This window comes from Amphiura filiformis, chromosome 18, assembly GCF_039555335.1.
Source record: "Amphiura filiformis chromosome 18, Afil_fr2py, whole genome shotgun sequence".
NCBI classification, from domain to species: domain Eukaryota; kingdom Metazoa; phylum Echinodermata; class Ophiuroidea; order Amphilepidida; family Amphiuridae; genus Amphiura; species Amphiura filiformis.
Window position 1 is genome coordinate 17770755 of NC_092645.1, and position 19880 is coordinate 17790634.

The 19880-nt window shown below is 35.7% G+C and overlaps 1 protein-coding gene across 1 annotated transcript; it reads left to right on the forward strand.

The window, feature by feature from the left end:
- Window positions 1-1169: 1169 nt before the first annotated feature.
- LOC140139391 (uncharacterized) lies at window positions 1170-18506 on the forward strand. Its single transcript, XM_072161156.1, has 9 exons — window positions 1170-1264; window positions 7233-7305; window positions 8999-9274; window positions 9564-9674; window positions 9863-10051; window positions 10481-10672; window positions 14000-14149; window positions 16760-16935; window positions 18209-18506. Exons 2-9 carry the CDS (start codon window positions 7239-7241, stop codon window positions 18332-18334), a joined length of 1287 nt encoding a protein of 428 aa, XP_072017257.1. The 5' UTR covers window positions 1170-1264; window positions 7233-7238; the 3' UTR covers window positions 18335-18506.
- The last annotated feature ends 1374 nt before the right edge of the window (window positions 18507-19880 follow it).

Consider the following 19880-nt stretch of genomic DNA (forward strand, 5'->3'; position numbering starts at 1 on the left):
AAATATACTCGAATTTAAAAGTTGCAGTTTACAGCGATCAATGGTTATTGCGCAAGCATTGTGGCACGTAAAACCCTCCATTATCTTTGCCCTGACTTCAAATCAGTACAAATAGCTGTAACCTTTAAATTCGGGTACTTTTCTTTGAAAACACTGTTGTGTTGTTAATATTGAACACATTTGAACGAATGGGGCATCAAAATGCGCGTAAATAAATCAACATTCTTTCTATGTTGCAATATTGTGCAGTCTTTATTTCATAATGACACTGTGTCCTGTATCAGGCACATCTATAATTACTTTCACGTGTTAGAATATTTTGTGCTATTTCTTCCTGGTATTGTGTCATTAATATAAAGTGTCTAAAGTAATGATTGATTTGCATGGTATAGTAATAAAAATGCATGTGTGCAAGTAGCGTCACTCTTACTTATGGCAGACGAGTTTTTCGTCACAGACCGGAAATGGCTCCTTACTGACCTTTGACCATGTTGACCCCAAATCTGTGTACATCCCATATACAATGGTTAATGCGAATACATGTGTGCAATTGGCGTCACTCTGCTGTATTATTTGTTGCAGAAGGAGCGTTTTGAAGGGATTTCGTTTTACACCGGAAATGATCCCTTAATAATGACATTTGACACCAATATAATTTTTGTTATTAGGTGAATTGTTATGAAACTATAATTAAATAGACTACTTCGCGTATCACGTCCTGTCAACCATTACCAAGAATGCCTTACTGCGCAGGTCAGCAACCAATCACGCCTTGTTTTTGCCTTGACGTCAGATACAATTTTGTTTTTACTTCGATCTTCAATTAGAGTGCATGCATTCTTCGTAAAATGACAATGTTGTCAAAGATCACCAGAGGCTCTTTTAAGGCCACGGATGGACTTCCTCGTCTTTTTAGACCGCAGCATACCGTATTATTATTATTTCGTCACGACATATAATCTACCATAGTTCACAGTTTATGAGCGCATGTGTGAAGTATAGCCAAAATGTTATCTGCATGGTTGCTAACATTTTTATATACAATACCGCAACCTCTATGTTTACGGTACACAAAACCACAATGCCCGGCAGAAAACACTTAATATAAGTAGCCCAATTCGGTGTCTATAAAAGGACGTTGGCAATACTCCAATGCTCTCCAAAGAATAGCTGGTTAGCCATTCATTTGTCATCGATGAAACAGATGCAGTATTCGTTACAAGTCTAGTTCGAGAAGTATAAGTATTATGTGATTCTGAACTAGGTGAGTCATTATTCTTCCATTATTCATTCTAAAAATGTGTTATCATAAAATGTATTATGTAAATACACATGTGTTTATTATAAATGCTTGTTGATTCAGAAAGTATCAAAATATTACCGGTCTTCAAAGTATAGGATGATTGACAAGTAATGTCTTTTTACACCAGTATTTTTGTACATAAGGGATGTTAGAAATTCAACACATTTCACTCAAATATTGTGTGATCTCCAATTTTCTCTCAAATTTCAACATTATTGACTTCTTGTTAAATATCTCCCTTTTCCTGATAAAAGTCGCTTCACCCTAGACAGTTTCGTCATCCTAAACTTTAGTGTGAATAGTGTCTGGTTTTATTAAAGGCCCTTTCAGTGATCACAGCGAAAGTGCAATAAAAATTAAAATTGTTTATAAATTGCTGAAAAGTGAAGGATAAATCATTAAAATTGTTATTAGGTATTTTTGAAATGAAAAAAATTGGCAAAAAATGAGGAAAACAACAGTATTGTCAAAGTTGAGGCCCCATTCAAATATATGTAGCTAATTTATGTACTGTCAGTATATAAATTACAGATTTCATGTAACATAATGCAGTTATGTCCACGGCAAATTCACCGTGACCTTTCCAGCCACAAACCCGCTTAGTGAAGATTAAACCGATATATGCAATACTAAACCATTATAGTAATCTATTTTCCAATGTAAATTTATTACCACGTGATAATATTAATCCAATGAGCGATCGAATTGTCCGCTACGGTCGACTAATCCAATCGATAATGTCAGCTGTGTTACGATTTAGGGGGAATTTAGTATGAGGTTTTCATTTCTAATATTTGTTCTCATAATACAATGAAAAACAAAAGCAATAGCATTACAAACCCTAATATAAAACAAAGTCAAACATAAGAATAATTAAAAAAGAATAAAAATATATTTCTTTTGTTTTTCATTGTATTATGAGGAAAATTATGAGAATTAAAAATGAGCATCTAGAAAAAGTTAATCTTATGTTTGAATTTGTTTTATTAGGGTTTGTAAATCTAAAAAAAATTATGAGAATTAAAATTAATTGAAAAGTTAGAATCTCCATATTAAGTTTTGTATTTTGTCTTTTACTTTATCCCGCATTATACGGTATATTGTTTAGTGTCTCAAATGAGTATTAGGTATTAGGGTTTCTTTTCAAAACATGTCCGGGTTTTTTCCGACCCTAAATCGTGCCGTATCTAGATAATGTCGCTATTGACATGTACGGACGGAGCTCCACTGACCGAGTTTTGGGGTATTTTTCACTGGTTTGCTGTCATTTACTCATCAAGGCGGTCCCCTGTTATTATAAGGACTATGCTAATGATTTAAAGATTGACATGTAGAGAATAAACTAATTTAGTGGCATGCAAACCACTCTATCTAGCAGTGCACGTTTCACGAACATGCTGTAACGGACAATGCTTTTACTAATGTTGTCCTTCTACCTGTACCTTCGACGGGTTGTGGGTGATGATGTAGGGTCGTATAAAGTAAAGAAAAGATGCCTTAATCATCTTAATGGATCCTTAGAAAGCAAAGAAAGGGCCCTTTAGGGGGCTCGTAAAAAGCAAGAAAAGATACCTTTGCATTTACGGGCCCATTTGTGTATCTTTTCGTTTTACGGGGTATTATTTTGTTGCATTCTAATGTGGTCCTTTAATGTTTGCCTTCCAACTATTGGGGCATTTGAAACGTCTGGAATAGAATGGGTGTTACTCTAATATGCACCTTTCATTGTCACATTTTCAGTCGCCATGAAACGTAAATATGTTGAACTACTTTCATCAGCAATATTGCTGAATTATTTATTTTTTTAATTACAGAAAATAATTATTGATATCAAATTGAAGAACGCAGCGATAACCATGGTAATGAAACTAATCCATCCTGCAGTAGATGCAAATTACAAACATACATTATTTCATTGGAAGATCGTTAGAACTGCCTTTACCGACACCTTCCTTCCAACCGATGCTATTAGATCCTATTAACATGATTAATACCTGAGCATGTTTGGCTCAAATTGGCTGTCGCTTTGGAAACCGCTCCGCTTAAAAGAACTTACATTGGCTATTAAATATAATGCTGAAAACAAGTAACTACCCTACAATTTATTTTAACAAATTATTGTCACAAGAATTCTTGTGAATAAAAGATATCAAAAAAACTCGGGGAGGACTTGTGTGAAGTTTATATGCTTTTAATATACTTTATCCCTGATACAGTTTAACTGTGCGGCTGATGAGCCTGGCTATATTGCGCAGGCGAAAACCGGTTCCCGTTGAAGGTAACCTTGCCTTCTCATTTATCCTATGTCTTTTAGACATTATAAAGCATAAAACAATAATTAAAACTTGATTGATAATGTCATTTGAATGCATTCCTATCATGGAATAAAAGCATCTACAATTATCCAATTCCAGTTATTATATCTGAGATATCATGTCGCCTTGTAGTCAGCTCCTGCTCACCCCTTTTGAAAGAGGCGATATTGTTTGCGGGGTAATGGAATTGCAATTAACCAGTCACCCTAGCTAACCTCCTAATATTATTATTCCCTGGGTAGCTATATATTCCCCCTTTAAATTTAAAGGGGACCCGTTACGTACCCTTTGAATGTCTGCCAATCTTGCCAACATGACCCACGATATTAACCTCCAATACCACTATTCCCTGGGCAGATTAATTTCCCCTTTAGAACCAACGGGGCCCCTTTAAAGCCCCTTTGAATAGTGTGAAAAGAACTAATCATATGAACATGACCATCAATGGTGCATGTGTTTCCTATACTCATTTACTTTTCAACATGTGGCAATATGATAGTAAAAGATGATTGTTTAAAAATATTTTCATCCTGTTTAATACAATCTATATTGATACAGGGCGGCTCATACAATAAACAAAATAATGATAATGGTGCCTTACATAGGATACATTGTAATTTATTTCACAATGTTAACTACAATCTACATTGATAGAGTGTAGGCCCTACACAACTAAAAACAATCAAGAACAAAACGGAAACAAAATACCTTGAAATGAGCATAACACTTAAAGTAAAAAGTTCACATTGTGTACGTTTTGTGTTTGCTGGGTTAATGAGTATAAATATGATGGTAGTGGTACGTATGATCTATGTTAGATCAAAAATATACATTGTTCAAAGGCAGTTTTAATAGCACATATCACCAGTTACTGGCAGTTATATGCCACATCGAATATGGCCTATAGATATTTTCCTCTTCATCGATGTTTAGGATTTTGATGCCTTGTGTTTAGGAATTTAACACATGATGTCTTGAAATTAGACATTGGTGTTTATGAATCAAACATGTTTAGAAACGCGTGGTGCAAGAAAAGTGTTGAATTTCTAAACACGATTTCTTTAGTGCGTGTTTACGTATAATTTTTGAATACAGATTCTATCAGCGAATGAACTGACAAAGTGCTCATTTTCTATGATGAGCAAAAAATGTACATTGTTCAACATGTTCAAAAGCAGTTCTAATAATCAGTAAAGAGATTCATTTGGTAGGATTGTTGAAATCATAAACTGGTATTTTTGTTAGCCAAATCCAAATAGAAATTACTCAAGAATCTGAGCTTTCGCCATCTTGGCTGATGGCTTGATCACAGATGAACTGGTCCACTGCTTTTCCCGCGAGACTTGGTTGCTAAGGACGCATCCTCGTTACCCGGAAGTGATGTTGATTTTAGCAGTGGGTCATATACATGATCTAGAAAGTGTGCACCTTCGTCACGATTGAGTGAGTTTTGCCCTCCTTCTGATTTGGATGGCCTCCCTGACTCTCCTCGTGAACGCATTAGCGTCTCTGTCGAGTAATTTGGCCCCCCTCCCAGTCGATGACATGGTTATCTTGCGCTATGTGGTCGGTTATTGCTGATTTGTGCTGCTCTGTGGTGGATAGTTTTCTGTTGGCTCTTGTAAAGTTCTTAGTCGCAATCTGGTCGGCGTCTTTCTGGTGTTCTTTCTTTCTTACCCCAAACGGCCTTCCAGTCTCTCCTATATAGGATTTGTTGCAACCTTTGCATGGAATGTCATACACGACTTCGCTGGTTTGGTCAATGTCCTTTTTGTCCTTGGGGTGGACAAGAATACTTTTGAGCGTGTTGGTTGGTTTCATGACCCACTGCTAAAATCAACATCACTTCCGGGTAACGAGGATGCGTCCTTAGCAACCAAGTCTCGCGGGAAAAGCAGTGGACCAGTTCATCTGTGATCAAGCCATCAGCCAAGATGGCGAAAGCTCAGATTCGTGAGTAATTTCTATTTGGATTTGGCTAACAAAAATACCAGTTTATCAGTTCTAATAATGTATATAATATATATAGTTATAATAATACTGGCAGTTTCATGCCACATCAAATAGGGCATATATAGATATTTCCCCTCCAACTTCATTTTTGTCGATCAACTATATATGCTTGTGTTTTGCATAAACTTTTTGTATATAGATTCTATCAGTGAATGAACTGACAAAGTGCTCATTTTTTATGATGAGCAAAAATATACATTGTTCAACATGTTCAAACGCACTCCTAATAACACATACTTGCAGTTTCATGCCACATCAAATAGGTCTATAAATATTTCTCCCCTCCAATTTCATTTTGTCAAGCAACTATATAATTCTTGTGTTTTGCATATAATTTTTGCTTATAGATTCTATCAGTGAAGGAACTGCCAAAATGGTCATTTTTTATGATGAGCAAAAACATACATTGTTCAACATGTTCAAAAGCAGATCTAATACATGTAGTACTAACACTAATTACTGATTACTGTCTATAACTATAGATAAACACTTGATGTTTCCCTATTAATAAACTCAACCTTAACCATATGGATTGCAGTGTGGTTCAACCCATAATCAAATTCTTGTGGTATTGTTAAACTTCTAGGTCAATGTCCCCAGATATGGGGATAGGGAGCTCAAATGGGAGATATCAGGTTAACGGGTGCTTAAAGGGGAATTTGACTACTTTAAAGGGGAGGCAAAGGGGAGACCATTAAAATACAATGGGGGAATTTAATTCCCACATCAGCAATCAACGTCATGCTGGGGGAGAATTGAATACATGAATACAAAACCCACCCAAGTCCATGGGAAGTGATTTTGAGAGAAAAACATGTGTATCATTTTAATTCTGTCAGTTAGATTTACCTGGTCAATATGGTAAGTTTTACGTGCAAATGAGTGGATTAACCTGTATTAGGTATGGCGATTAGCATTTCAGGGACTTCGTGGGGTTCATTTTAAATTTTGGACTTGGGTGGTTTTTTGAATCATATACAAAGACAACAATGTTAGAATGACTACATGCTATTTTTCACATTCTTAATAGACACACAGAATGAATTTGAGTTGTTCTTTCCTACATATGACAGGCCTATGTATAGCAACAATTTCCCATGCTTAACTCAATTTGGCCAACGTATGTACTTGGGTGGGTTTTGTATTCATATATTTAATTGTTAACCTTTTAGGTCAACAATTCAAAGGGGATAACGGGGATTCTTAACGGGGTGATTGTAAAGTTTTAACGGGTAAATATTGGGAGCGTTGTTAAATTTGAAAGGGGATGGTCATAAAGGGGACTCAAAGGGGCCTTTTGATTTCAAAGGGACAATTTGGAGAGGATCCCTTAGAGAAGTAGGTCACGGTGTATTTGAATACATTTCAGATTACGTTTCATCTTTTCTTCATTATTTTGAACTTGTTTGTATAATTTTGAACTTTTTTGTATACCTTACCTCTTTTGTATCTTTTTCTACAATATATTATGGAGAGTCCAGAAAACTTGACAGAGTATAAACATATTATAGCAATGCTATTTTTAAGTTACTACAAAAAGATATTTGTTATAGATCTTAGTACACGAAATAAGTTAATGACGTATTTCCAATTTATTTCAGTTTAACATGTGGTTACATCGGAAGCGGATGAATCGACTACGACACCTTAAATTATTGGTGTTAAGTATACAAGGTATTTGCAGTAAACAAATAATAAATAAATAAAATCAGACTATCGCCTTTAACCTGTGAATTATGTTTCATGATTTCTATATGCTAAATAAATTCCGTAGATTTCTATCTACAAGCATATATGCCTAGTTTTCTTTTTGTTTGTTGTTGACAAGAGATGACGAAAACAAACAAACAGGCGCTTCCACAACATTATTTGGAGTTTGAGCAAGTAAGTTACCGATACAGGCGGCTGTGTAAATAATCATTATTGTGTTGTAATGTGTTTTGTGGAGGGTGTCTGCCTTTCGGTCGTAAGTGCTAATTATTCAAATTTTTCTTTACATACCGATACCATCCTGGTTTTTTCATCGCATGTTTGCAACCGAAATTTGCTACTATACATTGTAAGCCCTTAGGAGGCATAGCTAATCTGCTACTACAATGTATGGTCACAATCTAATTATGAAAAGGTCTAACATTGTAGCACACAAAAGGTTATTGGAATGTAGACTTGACATAATAAGAAGATGATACTATAATTGTCGCAGATTATGCTTTATTTGGGTAAATTTAAGGTATTAGGGACGGGACGCACCATTATACAGTTAGGTGAAGAAAGTTTTTTTTTGCTCATGTAATGGGGGAATTTTTTTTTTTACCAAAAATTCCTCCCCCTCCCTTGAAGTCTAATGGTGCATCCCTTAGATAAGATACTTATCAATGTCACTAAATCTACTTGCATTTGCAAGTAAGTGAAAGCGTAATTATCTTAACTTAGGACATGGGTAATAATCAAGACTGTAGTGGAAGAAGTGCTCAAGTGACAAAATACTAGTTCTGAGAAAATGGGGTGTAAAGTTTTGAAATTTATCTGCTCATCACAAACTTTATTATTGTGTACTAAAACTTACAGAAGTCATTTTATATTCACTATTATTCTTTTACAGCTATAAATTGATACATTGTCACTTATTGATTTCCTATAATCAATAATCAATATCTTGCACTTGAGTCTTTTTTTCACTATAATCATTGGTCAGCTGGAAACAAATGGATTTTTCTCAAAATTGAATGACAATATAAGTTAAAAGTATATATTATTGGAATGCCCATATAGGGAGGAACAATTTGATGTATCATTTGTGTAAATCGGATGTTGCTTAAAATTTGACTTCGTTTGACCTTTGGTTGACCTTGAGCTTATAACTCCTTAACTAAATGTTGTAAATAGAACACACCATGTATTGTTGTAATCCTTGTGACCCAACCAGCAATTTGACACTAATTTAATAGTGATCAGACCAATTTGAAAATATGACCCCAGTTGACCCCTCACGTGACCCCTATTTCTGTGGGGTTATACCGGCCAACATGTTGAGAAAAAAATTGCCAAACCCCATAGACTTAAAAACAATCAAACACTCATTTTTGCCAAAATGGCACTTGAGTACATTATCCACTGCGGTCTTTATCTGGTTTCAAATCTTGATATTTTTTCTGTATAATGACTACCCCTATGTGGTATAAGTTTATACTTATGTTTCTATGTGAAAATGAGATTATAGGAAACGTCACCATTACCTGAACAAGTTTCAATACTTGTAGCAGGAGTTATCCAATTTATGAGAAAATGAGTATATGTTATAAAGGTTTACACGTTAGACAATTTAGGTTGTATTGAAAGTATTCATTAAACTATCTTTATTCATTAGTATTTTCGACAATAGTGTCTTGTCATGTGTGCGTGCTGCAAGAACGACCAGATGCATCACGAGGTGATGCCTTGCGATGGTCCATACCATATGATGAGAGATGTTATTGCCAACGACTGTTAGTCCCTCGGAAGTTTACCAAAGCGTGTTCTGCCTATGAAGACGGTAGCGGTGATATGAAGCTTTGGTTCGTGGATGATCTTGTAGCACTAAGCATCGGTATGAATTGGAACAAAGATACACTTGATATCCTACTTGAACGAGCGGAATATTGCGGTAAGGCTAACACATGTTCAAAATTTACTAAAGGATTGCGAAGTGCTTTAGCCCCTTCGCCATTGATTTTTATACCAAATATATACCTATACTATCAGGCGCTACGAATGAATGCTACTGTGAATACGCCATTGCAAAATTTGGAAATTCTTACTATATAATGTACAAAACATAGGCCAAAAGTTATATTGGCTAAGTTGATATTGGCTAAAAAATCATTGACTCTCTTTGGACGCCTGTCTAAATTCATGGTATTTTATACCTCATGGTATTTTAAATCTCATTTAAGGGGCAAATGAATGTTCTTCGAATCCTTGTGAACACAGAGGGGTTTGTTATGATAGAATTGGAAATTACATCTGCGCATGCCGAGACGGATTCTCTGGGTCTCAATGTGAGGGTAAGTAATACAATTCTATACTATTGCTAACGCTAGACAGCTTGTGAATACAGCTTATGAATAAAGCTTGTGAATACACTTAACGCCGCGCCCTACATTCACTTTCTAGGACGAATGAAATGAGACCATCTTCCTTTAGTTTTGAATTAAGCAGGTTAAGCATTTCTTATTTGATTGATACATTTTAGTTGCCAATTGCGCAGAGAATACTACAGAAGCAGGTCACACAGGCCTTCGAGTTCCTTGGCAACCATCGGTGACCCCTTACTTTCCATTCCAAGTGAGAACGGCAGGAGTGGCTAAGATAAGTGTGGAAGGGTCTGGTTTTCCAGGGATCACTGCGTTTATTGGTATGGATAACAGCGCCATCTACAAAGGTAACATGATGCTGATAATAATAATGTTATCAGTTTGTTTTATATATAGTACTTTGTTTGGCAGTATTTGATGTTTTATAATACCTTATAGACATACCAATAACAATGTTTTCAGTAGTAATTTTCACTTGGATTTCACGTTTTAAAATAATAATTATTTCATTGAGACTTCATTAAAAATGATATTGTACAATACATTAACCCGTTCTCTCCTAACTACAGAGATGTGTGCTTGCGGGTATTCATATGCATCCTTATCCTGTTCAACTGCAGAAGGAGGAACGATAATACCTTATAGACATACCAATAACAATGTTTTCAGTAGTAATTTTCACTTGGATTTCACGTTTTAAAATAATAATTATTTCATTGAGACTTCATTAAAAATGATATTGTACAATACATTAACCCGTTCTCTCCTAACTACAGAGATGTGTGCTTGCGGGTATTCAAATGCATCCTTATCCTGTTCAACTGCAGACGGAGGAACGATTAATGTATTAACAGCTCTCTTTGGAAGAAGGGTGAATGGATCCGTGCTTTGTCCTTACTCACCTATGGATGCAACTTTTAAAACAGACTGCGACTTGTCTGGGGCTACAGATTTGGCCGTTACGAAAGGTAGGACAAAATAGGATGAAAGATAACCATTATTTTTAGGAATTTATAGTGAGAGGGATGGTCTGGTGTAGATAATGTCTTTCGAATGTCTTCCTTTTTCCCTCTGGAGATCCACACCTGTTAAGATTTGATATCGGCCGTTCAAGTTAAAGGAGGAGTTAGTAAACCATCTTGTAATATGAGATGTCTTATCTTATTTAAACTTGTAAGTTTATTATTGTCTCATTTTATCCCCAAATTGAGGTCAATGTTCTTTCACATGAAAGAGTAAGCTAGTCACATGATGAAAGAGCGTTCTGTTTTGGTGGTAACATACCTAAGTTACGAAAGCTTAAAATGGTGGAAGTGCCAAGAATCGTCTAATGTGGAGAGGATGCATGAGGCTCAGTCCATATCAAAACAGATTGAGTGTACACCCACCCTCTTGGATTTTGCTCTCCTTTGGCTCAGGGGTACCTTTCATGGATCCCTAGGTGAAGGTCACAAGAAAAAAATTCAAATTCCATTTCGTTTGCGAATGGCGGGCAATCAAAGTTTGGCGACCTCGACCAAAATTGGGAATTTAAGGGGTCCAAATGACAAAGTGCTCTCTTTGAGGGCACTTTCTTCTTAATTGAATCAGTTGTGATCCTCTTTTTTGAATGTGGTCACTCACTGGCTGTGTCTGAAATACCTAATGCCAAAAAGATAGATTTCGGAATTTCGTTGGGATTTCAGAGGGGGTCAAAATCAGCACTTCGTACTGTTCAATCAAATTATCTTGATTTTGAAGGACCCATGATAATGTCACAGTGCACTTATAGGTCCTAATTATGTTCAGAATGGATTAACCATATGCCAATGTCTATGAGCAATTCAAAAAAGAGAAATTTCTAGACCCCTACAGAATTTTAGGCCACCCCTAAAGTGGTTCAGCCACAAATGGCGCTTAAAATCGGCAAATTTTGACCCCTAATAACTTTAGGTGTACACCAGATATGAATTTCTAGTCTTTTGCATCTGAAAGAATGTAGTTTAATGTTACTTGGAACATAAGATTTGTTTTGTATTTTTTGTGTTTTAGTATTAACTTGACGCTTTCAAAAATAGTCATTTTTGCCTAACATACCATGCATACAGGATACGGTACAAAATGCCAATTTTAGTATAATATTTTTTAATATTTTTGATCACTTTATAGCCATTTGTATTATTTATCCTGATATTCAAGTTGCTTTTGAGTCAAGTAATAAGAAAAAACTACTTTCTAATCCTCTGTATGGATTTTTAAGGGCGTCAAAAATGCACTTCCTGGCAACGATGCACATGCAAAGTACAGGTTATGGGGTCAAATGTTCAGAATGCTCCCAATTATGTCAAGTAATATATCAAATTACTCGTATGGTCATGAGGATTCCAAAAATGTATAGTTTGTTATGTGTCAGACCTTTCAGGAGGGCGCTATGACGAAAAATGTTCATAGGTCAACGACCTTTTTGAATTCTGACCATAGTAGTTAACAACGTCTGATTTTGGTAATTTTGGTGTCTAATTATATATGTTTTCTTGCATGAGAAATACAAAGTTAAGCAAATTAATAAACTATACAAGGAACCGACGACCCTCTTTTGCAACATGGCTGCCAAAAGCATCCATATTGTAATAAGGAGGTCATTGGTTCCTTGTACAGTTTTTTGAGTTGCGTAGTTATATTTCTCATGCAAGAAAACATAATTAGACACCAAAATCGGACGTTGTTAACTATATAATAACAGGATAAATAAGACAATTTGCTATAAAGTGATCAAAAATAGAAAAAAGGGTATGTTGAAATTGACATTTTGTACCCATAACCTGTACATTATTAGTCAAAATTGGGATTTTTGGGACCATCAACTTAGTATCAAAACACAAAAATACAAACAAATCTTATGTTCCTAGTAACATTAGACTACATTCTTTCAGATGCAAAAGACTAGAAATTCATATCTGGTGTACACCTAAAGTTATTAGGTGTCAAAATTTGCCGATTTTAAGCGCCATTTGTGGCTGAACCACTTTAGGGGGCCTAAAATTCTGTAGGGGTCAAGAAATTTCTCTTTTTTTGAATTGCTCATAGACATTGGCACATGGTTAATCCATTCTGAACATAATTAGGACCTATAAGTGCACTGTGACATTATCATGGGTCCTTCAAAATCAAAGATAATTTGATTGAACAGTACGAAGTGCTGATTTTGACCCCTCTGAAATCCCAACGAAATTCCGAAATCAATCTTTTTGGCATTAGGCATTTCAGACACAGCCAGTGAGTGACCACATTCAAAAGAGGGTCACAACTGATTTAATTAAGAAGAAAATGCCTCTCAAAGAGAGCGCTTTGTCATTTGGACACCCTAAATTCCCAATTTTGGTCAAGGTCGCCAAACTTAGATGGCCCGCCATTCGGAAACGAAATTGAATTTGAATTTTTTCTTGTGACCTCACCTAGGGGTCCATGAAAGGTACCCCTGAGCCAAAGGAGAGCAAAATCCAAGAGGGTGGGTGTACACTCAATCTGTTTTGATATGGACTGACCCATGAAGCTTTTGTTCCAGACAATATTTATAAGGATTCAGAAAGCTGTCCAGGAGTAATTATCGAAAGAAAACCACAGGGGGTATTCACATTGATACGTCATTCAATAGATGTCCGCTTTCCGATATAAAGGGAGAACCAGTTTATGCAAACGAATTGGCATTATTTTTTGCTTGACAAAACCAAGTGAATTTTTGCTCACTACAATATATCGTCCTCACATCGTTTATTTTATCAACACAACCCTGGTGAATCTATTTAACCTTATCATTGTATGCGTCATTGAGTATCCTGTTGATAACGTTTGATATTTGCATAGTATTGGAGTCAAAGGGTTAATTGGTAAATTGGTGACAGCAGAAAGCTGTCCAGGGGTGATGTCCAGGGGTGATGGTCGAAAGAAAGGTACAGGGAACATTCCCAATGATATTCGTTATTATATGAGTATCCGGTTGATAACGTTTAATATTTAGCCCATAAATTCTCTTCAATAGCTCAAAGTACCCGCTTTACGCAGATATAAATTGTAAAACCATAGTTTATGCGTCATTATGCGAGCATTCCACGACTCCCATTTCAACATTTGATACTATATATGACCCCTTTTGTTTATGCCTAGTGATCCACATCTTTAAACAACATTTAAAGACAATAGGCTTCTAATTACGGCAGCTGGTGGGCAGATAAAGTTGAGTGATTAATCTTTGACCTCAACGGGCTTTCACCTTTGGTCTTCCGATTACTAGTATATAACTGCTTGTGTACATTTAGGTTTGTGTGACGGAGAAACATCGTGTAGTGTGTATGCCAAGGGCACAGTCTTCGGAGACCCTTGTATATACACCCATAAGTACCTGCGAGTTACCTATCAGTGTACAAACGCAGCAGGAAATGTTTATAGTTCACCAGATGGTGCACATGGTAAGGTTATATAATGATACGTACATACACTTTCCACTGATGGTACATGCCACTGAAATTTTTGTATACTACCATGAAAAGTTCATGACATTTTGGTCATCACAGTATGCAAAACGTGTTTTGCTACAGAACGACCATAAACATGATGTTATAACGCCCACTCTATTGTGTTGCTATCCTAAGGTTATAAAAACGTTTTAAAAACGTTTTGTATGAAAACACACAACAACAATACTTGCATAATATTTTACAAATGTTGCAGACTATTTTTTGTAAAAATATTGATCCAAATATTTTGTCAACACTTAAATAACATTATGTTAAAATATTTGCAGTAGGTAATCAATTTGTTTAAAGTTATGAAAATGTTTAATGGCCTTATTTTCCCGATATTTAAATGTTTTTTGACAATTTTCTATAACCTTTTGCGAATGATGTCGAAAACGTTTTGTGTCTGCTGGGTAGTCAGGATATAACACATTAAATACATAATCATATGAAAATCGCCATCTTGCCAGCCAAAACAGCAAGGTCGCACATAACTAAATGATATCAATACACACTCGAAACATCAAATTTACAACAATCATTATGCAGTTACTGTACGTTTTTCCTATTCAGTGCACACACGGCGCTCCTATTGATGATTCACTCACTGTACTGTAGGTATAGGCAATAGACTAGTTAGTGGGCTGGTGGGAAAACCCTTCACCCAATAGTAGCCATAGAGGCTCACATGTGAATTATAATGTTCATCCCTAACATACTACAATTTGAAGTAAAAATGTCACAGGAAAACAGTTGTCGAGCTGTTTTTCCGAAGAGAGTCTTCCAAAATTCCATAACAGTCGGACGTGTAATTTCAATGGTAAATTGTGCTCAACAGCTGACTCGAGATAGCTCCAACTTCGAACGAGCACCATCGTGTGATCGGTTTGATCAATTTTCGCCATAGAAGGTGTAAATAAACTTGGGAAGATTGTTGTCGAGCCCTCCCAAATATGAAGTTCTGACTGCCCGATAGGGAGCCAAAAAATGGAAAAACTTTTTCCAAACCGTGTTAAGTCTAAAACCACATGTTTCTCATTTACTTGTGTGATACGATCACAATAACTGTGACAAGTTTGACATGAGTTGTACCATCAACAATATGCAGACTTTTGTTCTCATTTCGGAAACAAAGGCCACGCTCAGTATTTTTACTATGCATTTGCTTTGTAATGGTGTATCCAACTGAAATTATAATACCTATTTCATCACAGCACATTGCAATATCCCACAGGTAAATCAGAAACATATGTTTATGGATTTAGCCAAGGATATGAGACACATCCCTGATTTAACATAGTTGAGCTGTTTAATTCAATGAGGTTTATCTTGGTGTAATGGAGTTTAAGTTCTGCAAAGGTCGTGGTGAATTCTGCTGTAGACATGACTGCATAATGTTCCCAATAAAAAGAATGGCATGTTGTAAATCAACCTACACATATAAATGCTAATACGTATACACTGTGTTGTGTAACAAGTAAACACAATGGGGACCGATTGCTCGAAGACAAATCCCGATCGGCATTTGTGTGCCCATGCCGGCACATTCCCTTGCTTTTTTTCAAGTTGGGCTGTGTGCCGGTCGGGATTTGTCTTTATTTGTTGTCATGTTTAATTGTAACACATTGGGTTGGTAAACTGTTCATTCTTTCTTATTAAATATATTCAGTTTCCTCTTGTAGCGAGCAATCGTTCCCCATTGTGTTTATTTGTTCTTGTGCAGGATGCGTATCCCCATTACATACTTAACTGTACAATCGTTTAAACATGTCCATATGACACTGATAACAAACAATTCACAGTTAAAGCAATAATGTGTGATTCGCTCTACCTTTTGCACGATTGTAACACCCAATGGTGTACTGAAATATCCTGTGAAATACTAAGCCTAAAGTACTTTAATTACAGTAAAATTTAAGAGTTTATTTCATATTTTCGACTTTAACAGATCATAAAACCTCCTCGACAGTTGTTACAAATATTATGCAATAATGTTTGGCATAGGATAACAAAATTAATATTTGACCTAAATCATGCATTATGGCTTTAACCGGCATGTTTCCTGGTCAGGCAGCATTTAAACCTGACTGGTTGAAACGACCTTCCTGCATTACGCCTCGATAACCATTACCAGTTTCAATACTTGATTTGAATGTATAGGAAACACACTTCCAATTACTTTAAAAAATGATATTTATCAACAAGTATGAGAACATATTTAATGTTATTTTTCCAATCCTTAAAAACAAAAAACATTAAAAAATCAAGGAATTACGTTACATGAAGGATTGTAAGATTAATAATATTTCCTGATAGGCATGCACCATTCAGATACCACATGAAATAGGCCATTCCAGTTGAAAGTCTTACACCCCTTATGGAAGACATGACCTTAATTTTCCACAAAGGGAGTGTGACTTGCAAATAGGGTTACCTGAATGTCTTCCATATGGGGTGGATGAATTTCAACTGAATGGAATGTGAAATAGCCCAATGTTGTCTACAAAGAGAGTCAAACTGGACTGATCACGATGCCATTTTATGTGTTTATTACTTATCCAGATGTTGGAAGTGATACCAGGATCTTATTTCGTAATACCTCAGGGGTGCAGGTAGAGGAGGTATCCATGAATGTTGTGAATCTGTCTGATTCTACCTACATATCATTGTATTTGATTGTTGACACAGATGGTTTTCATATAGGCTATGAAGGTCAGGAGATATTCATCTCAATACAGGTAATGAAGTGGTTGAATTAATTAAATAAATAAATTGATGATTTTTTCTCTCTTTTTTGTTTATTATTCCATTATTATTGTTATTGTTTCTGTGTAATGTTGTATACTACTAAGTTTAGAATTTCAAATTTGTATATGACATGGGTCTCTTATGCCAAAGTTCAGAAATGTACAATGTACACACTGTTTAATTTCTAAAATATACAAAAGATAAACGTTTCCCCTGGGATTTTTGAACCGTTTGAGAATATGTTTAAGGCAATCTTGGTCAAAAATGTCAACGTAATTAGGCCGTCGGTACATTTATGATTTTGTGTCTCCCTCGTCTAGAAAAGGCTGGCTACGCCCTTACTTTTGTTTTGATTTGCAAGGAATTTTGATATAGCTTGTTAGGAAGTACTATGTGGAGTTTAAGGCAGCTTCCATGCGCAGAGTACAGTTGCTGCTGATCAAGCTGACTTTATATGCAATGTGCATCCGCCTCCTTCATCGTATGGACTGTTAGAAATGTTTCTGTTTGCGTTAAAATTGTTCTGTCAGAATTGATTATATTACATTATTGTTTATTTATTTAAAGTCCCATTCAGTGATCCCGGCGAAAGTGTAAAAAGTTCAATTGTTTATGAATATTGCTTAAATGTGAAGGATAAGTCGTTCAAATTGTCATTTGGTAGGCGAAGAAAACAGCAGTATATTGACAAAGTTGAAGCCCCATTCAAATACATATAGCTAATTTTTATATTGTCAGTATTTAAATTACAGATTCATGTAAAATGCCTTTTTTGTCTAAACTGCACGGCTTTCGACTGAACCAATAGCATGCTATGATAGCACATCTATGACAATGACAAAGGTACCAAAGGCTGAATTTTGATGATGTTAACGATCGTCCGGATGAGCAAATCACTGAATGAGCCTCTAACTGAAAAACAAACCCACATACCCCCATGACTCCTTACACATACAGATAGATATCCAACATCCAGTGACAAAACTTGTTGCTTTAGGAACCAGCACCCCGTACTAACCATGTAGCCGTCATCTCGATCGCTCTCAATCTTTTCTTCTTTCCTATGTTAAGTGTTATCTAAAACAGAATAAGGTACAATTACCGAAAAGGGTGCAACTTGCTAGACTTGAGTCCAGTCCTCGTTTAAGGAGTTTAGGGTTTAGGATTGGGGTACGGCAGTCTTGTAATAAGACTAGTAGAGTTGAACCCTATTCGGCATGTATTTATTTTGTAATTTTGATTAATTTTCAATTATTTTAACAGGGCGACTTCAGAAAATCGAACATTTCTTCGGTGGTTCTGGAAGGTTCCAAATTCTGTTCTTGCGAGGCGGGTCCTTCGTGCACTGAGATCGTAGATGCTGATTGGAGAATTGGCGTATGCGATTAAAACGTTTGACTAGCTGTAAAGGACAATGAAATCAAATCAGCATTTTATCATTATCATGCGCCCTTTCATCCAGGTGGAAGGGTCCTGGAATATAAAGTTGTTTTTGTCTTTCTTTTTTGGCGATCATTTTCCAGTGTTGCACATGTACGGTGTACTATGCAACTCTTTAACATTGGACATTCAAAACTCTCAAAATGTAATTATTTTAGAAAAATGAAGAATAAATAATTATTCTCAATATTCTGATTAAGCATTACTTCTTGTTATATTATACTCGGACTATGCACATTTTCTGATCACTTTATTATATATTAAAGATTATATTACATTGTACTACTTTTTTAGCAAATTGAAACGCTGCGGAGGCGACTACTCTTCATTTACTGTACGTCATCAGTCTGCTGCATTGGAAAGGGGGGAGGACCGTACGAGCCAGCATTTTACCAACACAATTTCTCTTTTTTCAGGAGAAATACGAATAAAAAAATTGCAACGAGTGTCAACTTGAAATGTAATAATTTATTCTCTTCGAATAGAGTTAAACTTGTTTTTGCAATAGATTCCCTTTAATACAAAAACACGTAAACATGTTTAAATCACAATGCTTAAATAATAAAGGGTACGAAATTGCTCCATTGAAGCAGAATAAGAACAGTACTTTGACGGTTCCCAAGATTTCCTGCGATGAAGCACATAAGATCAGTACTTTGATGGTTGCCGAGTTTATAATCAAGCGTTAAAAAACAAGAGAATTCTACCAGAAAGTACTGTGCGATGAGCATGACTTTGTTTCTAAATGTTTTCGAAATCATCAAGCGTTAAAAAACAAGAGAATTCTACAAGAAAGTACTGTGCGATGAGCATGACTTTGTGGGCAGAACCAATAAAAAGATAATACAGCTCAGCAGCGCATGGAAAATTGTATTCATATTTTCATATTTCATGTGAATAACATGTTATTTCCCCAGCAATCATATTACAAAATTGATTCTATAAGTGCACACCACTTTTGGTGTGTCTCTGTGTTATTCTATGTTCTGCTACTTTATCAGCATCAAGGTAAGTTGTTAAGCAAAACGTTTTTCCCCGCCTAGCCAGGAAATGTTAAAAAGCAAATTAAACCTTTTGTTTTGTTTTTCAGGGTTTTCATCCTTCGTCAATACCACGTCAAGTGGTGTCATTTGAAAATGTGGTTTATTACTTATTCTTATTCAGTTGGTGTGACTTGTCAAGAATACACGTAATATACATTATGACACGATAGTGGATTGTCATAATATAAGACAGCGAGCGAGGGGACACGCACAGGCGATACGCTTGTAGATCCTTAAGGATTAGAATTAAGGGCCTATGATACTATAATGTCGTATTATTCATTTGTTTAAATATAATCCCTACTCTTTTATTTTTTAAATAATAATAATAAATAAAGTTTGGATTTATAAAGCGCCTTTCTCCAGATCTTAGAGGACTCAAAGCGCTGTAATTTCGCTGCAATGGTGAATCATTACAATCAGATCACATCAACTAGGTTGCTGCCGAACGG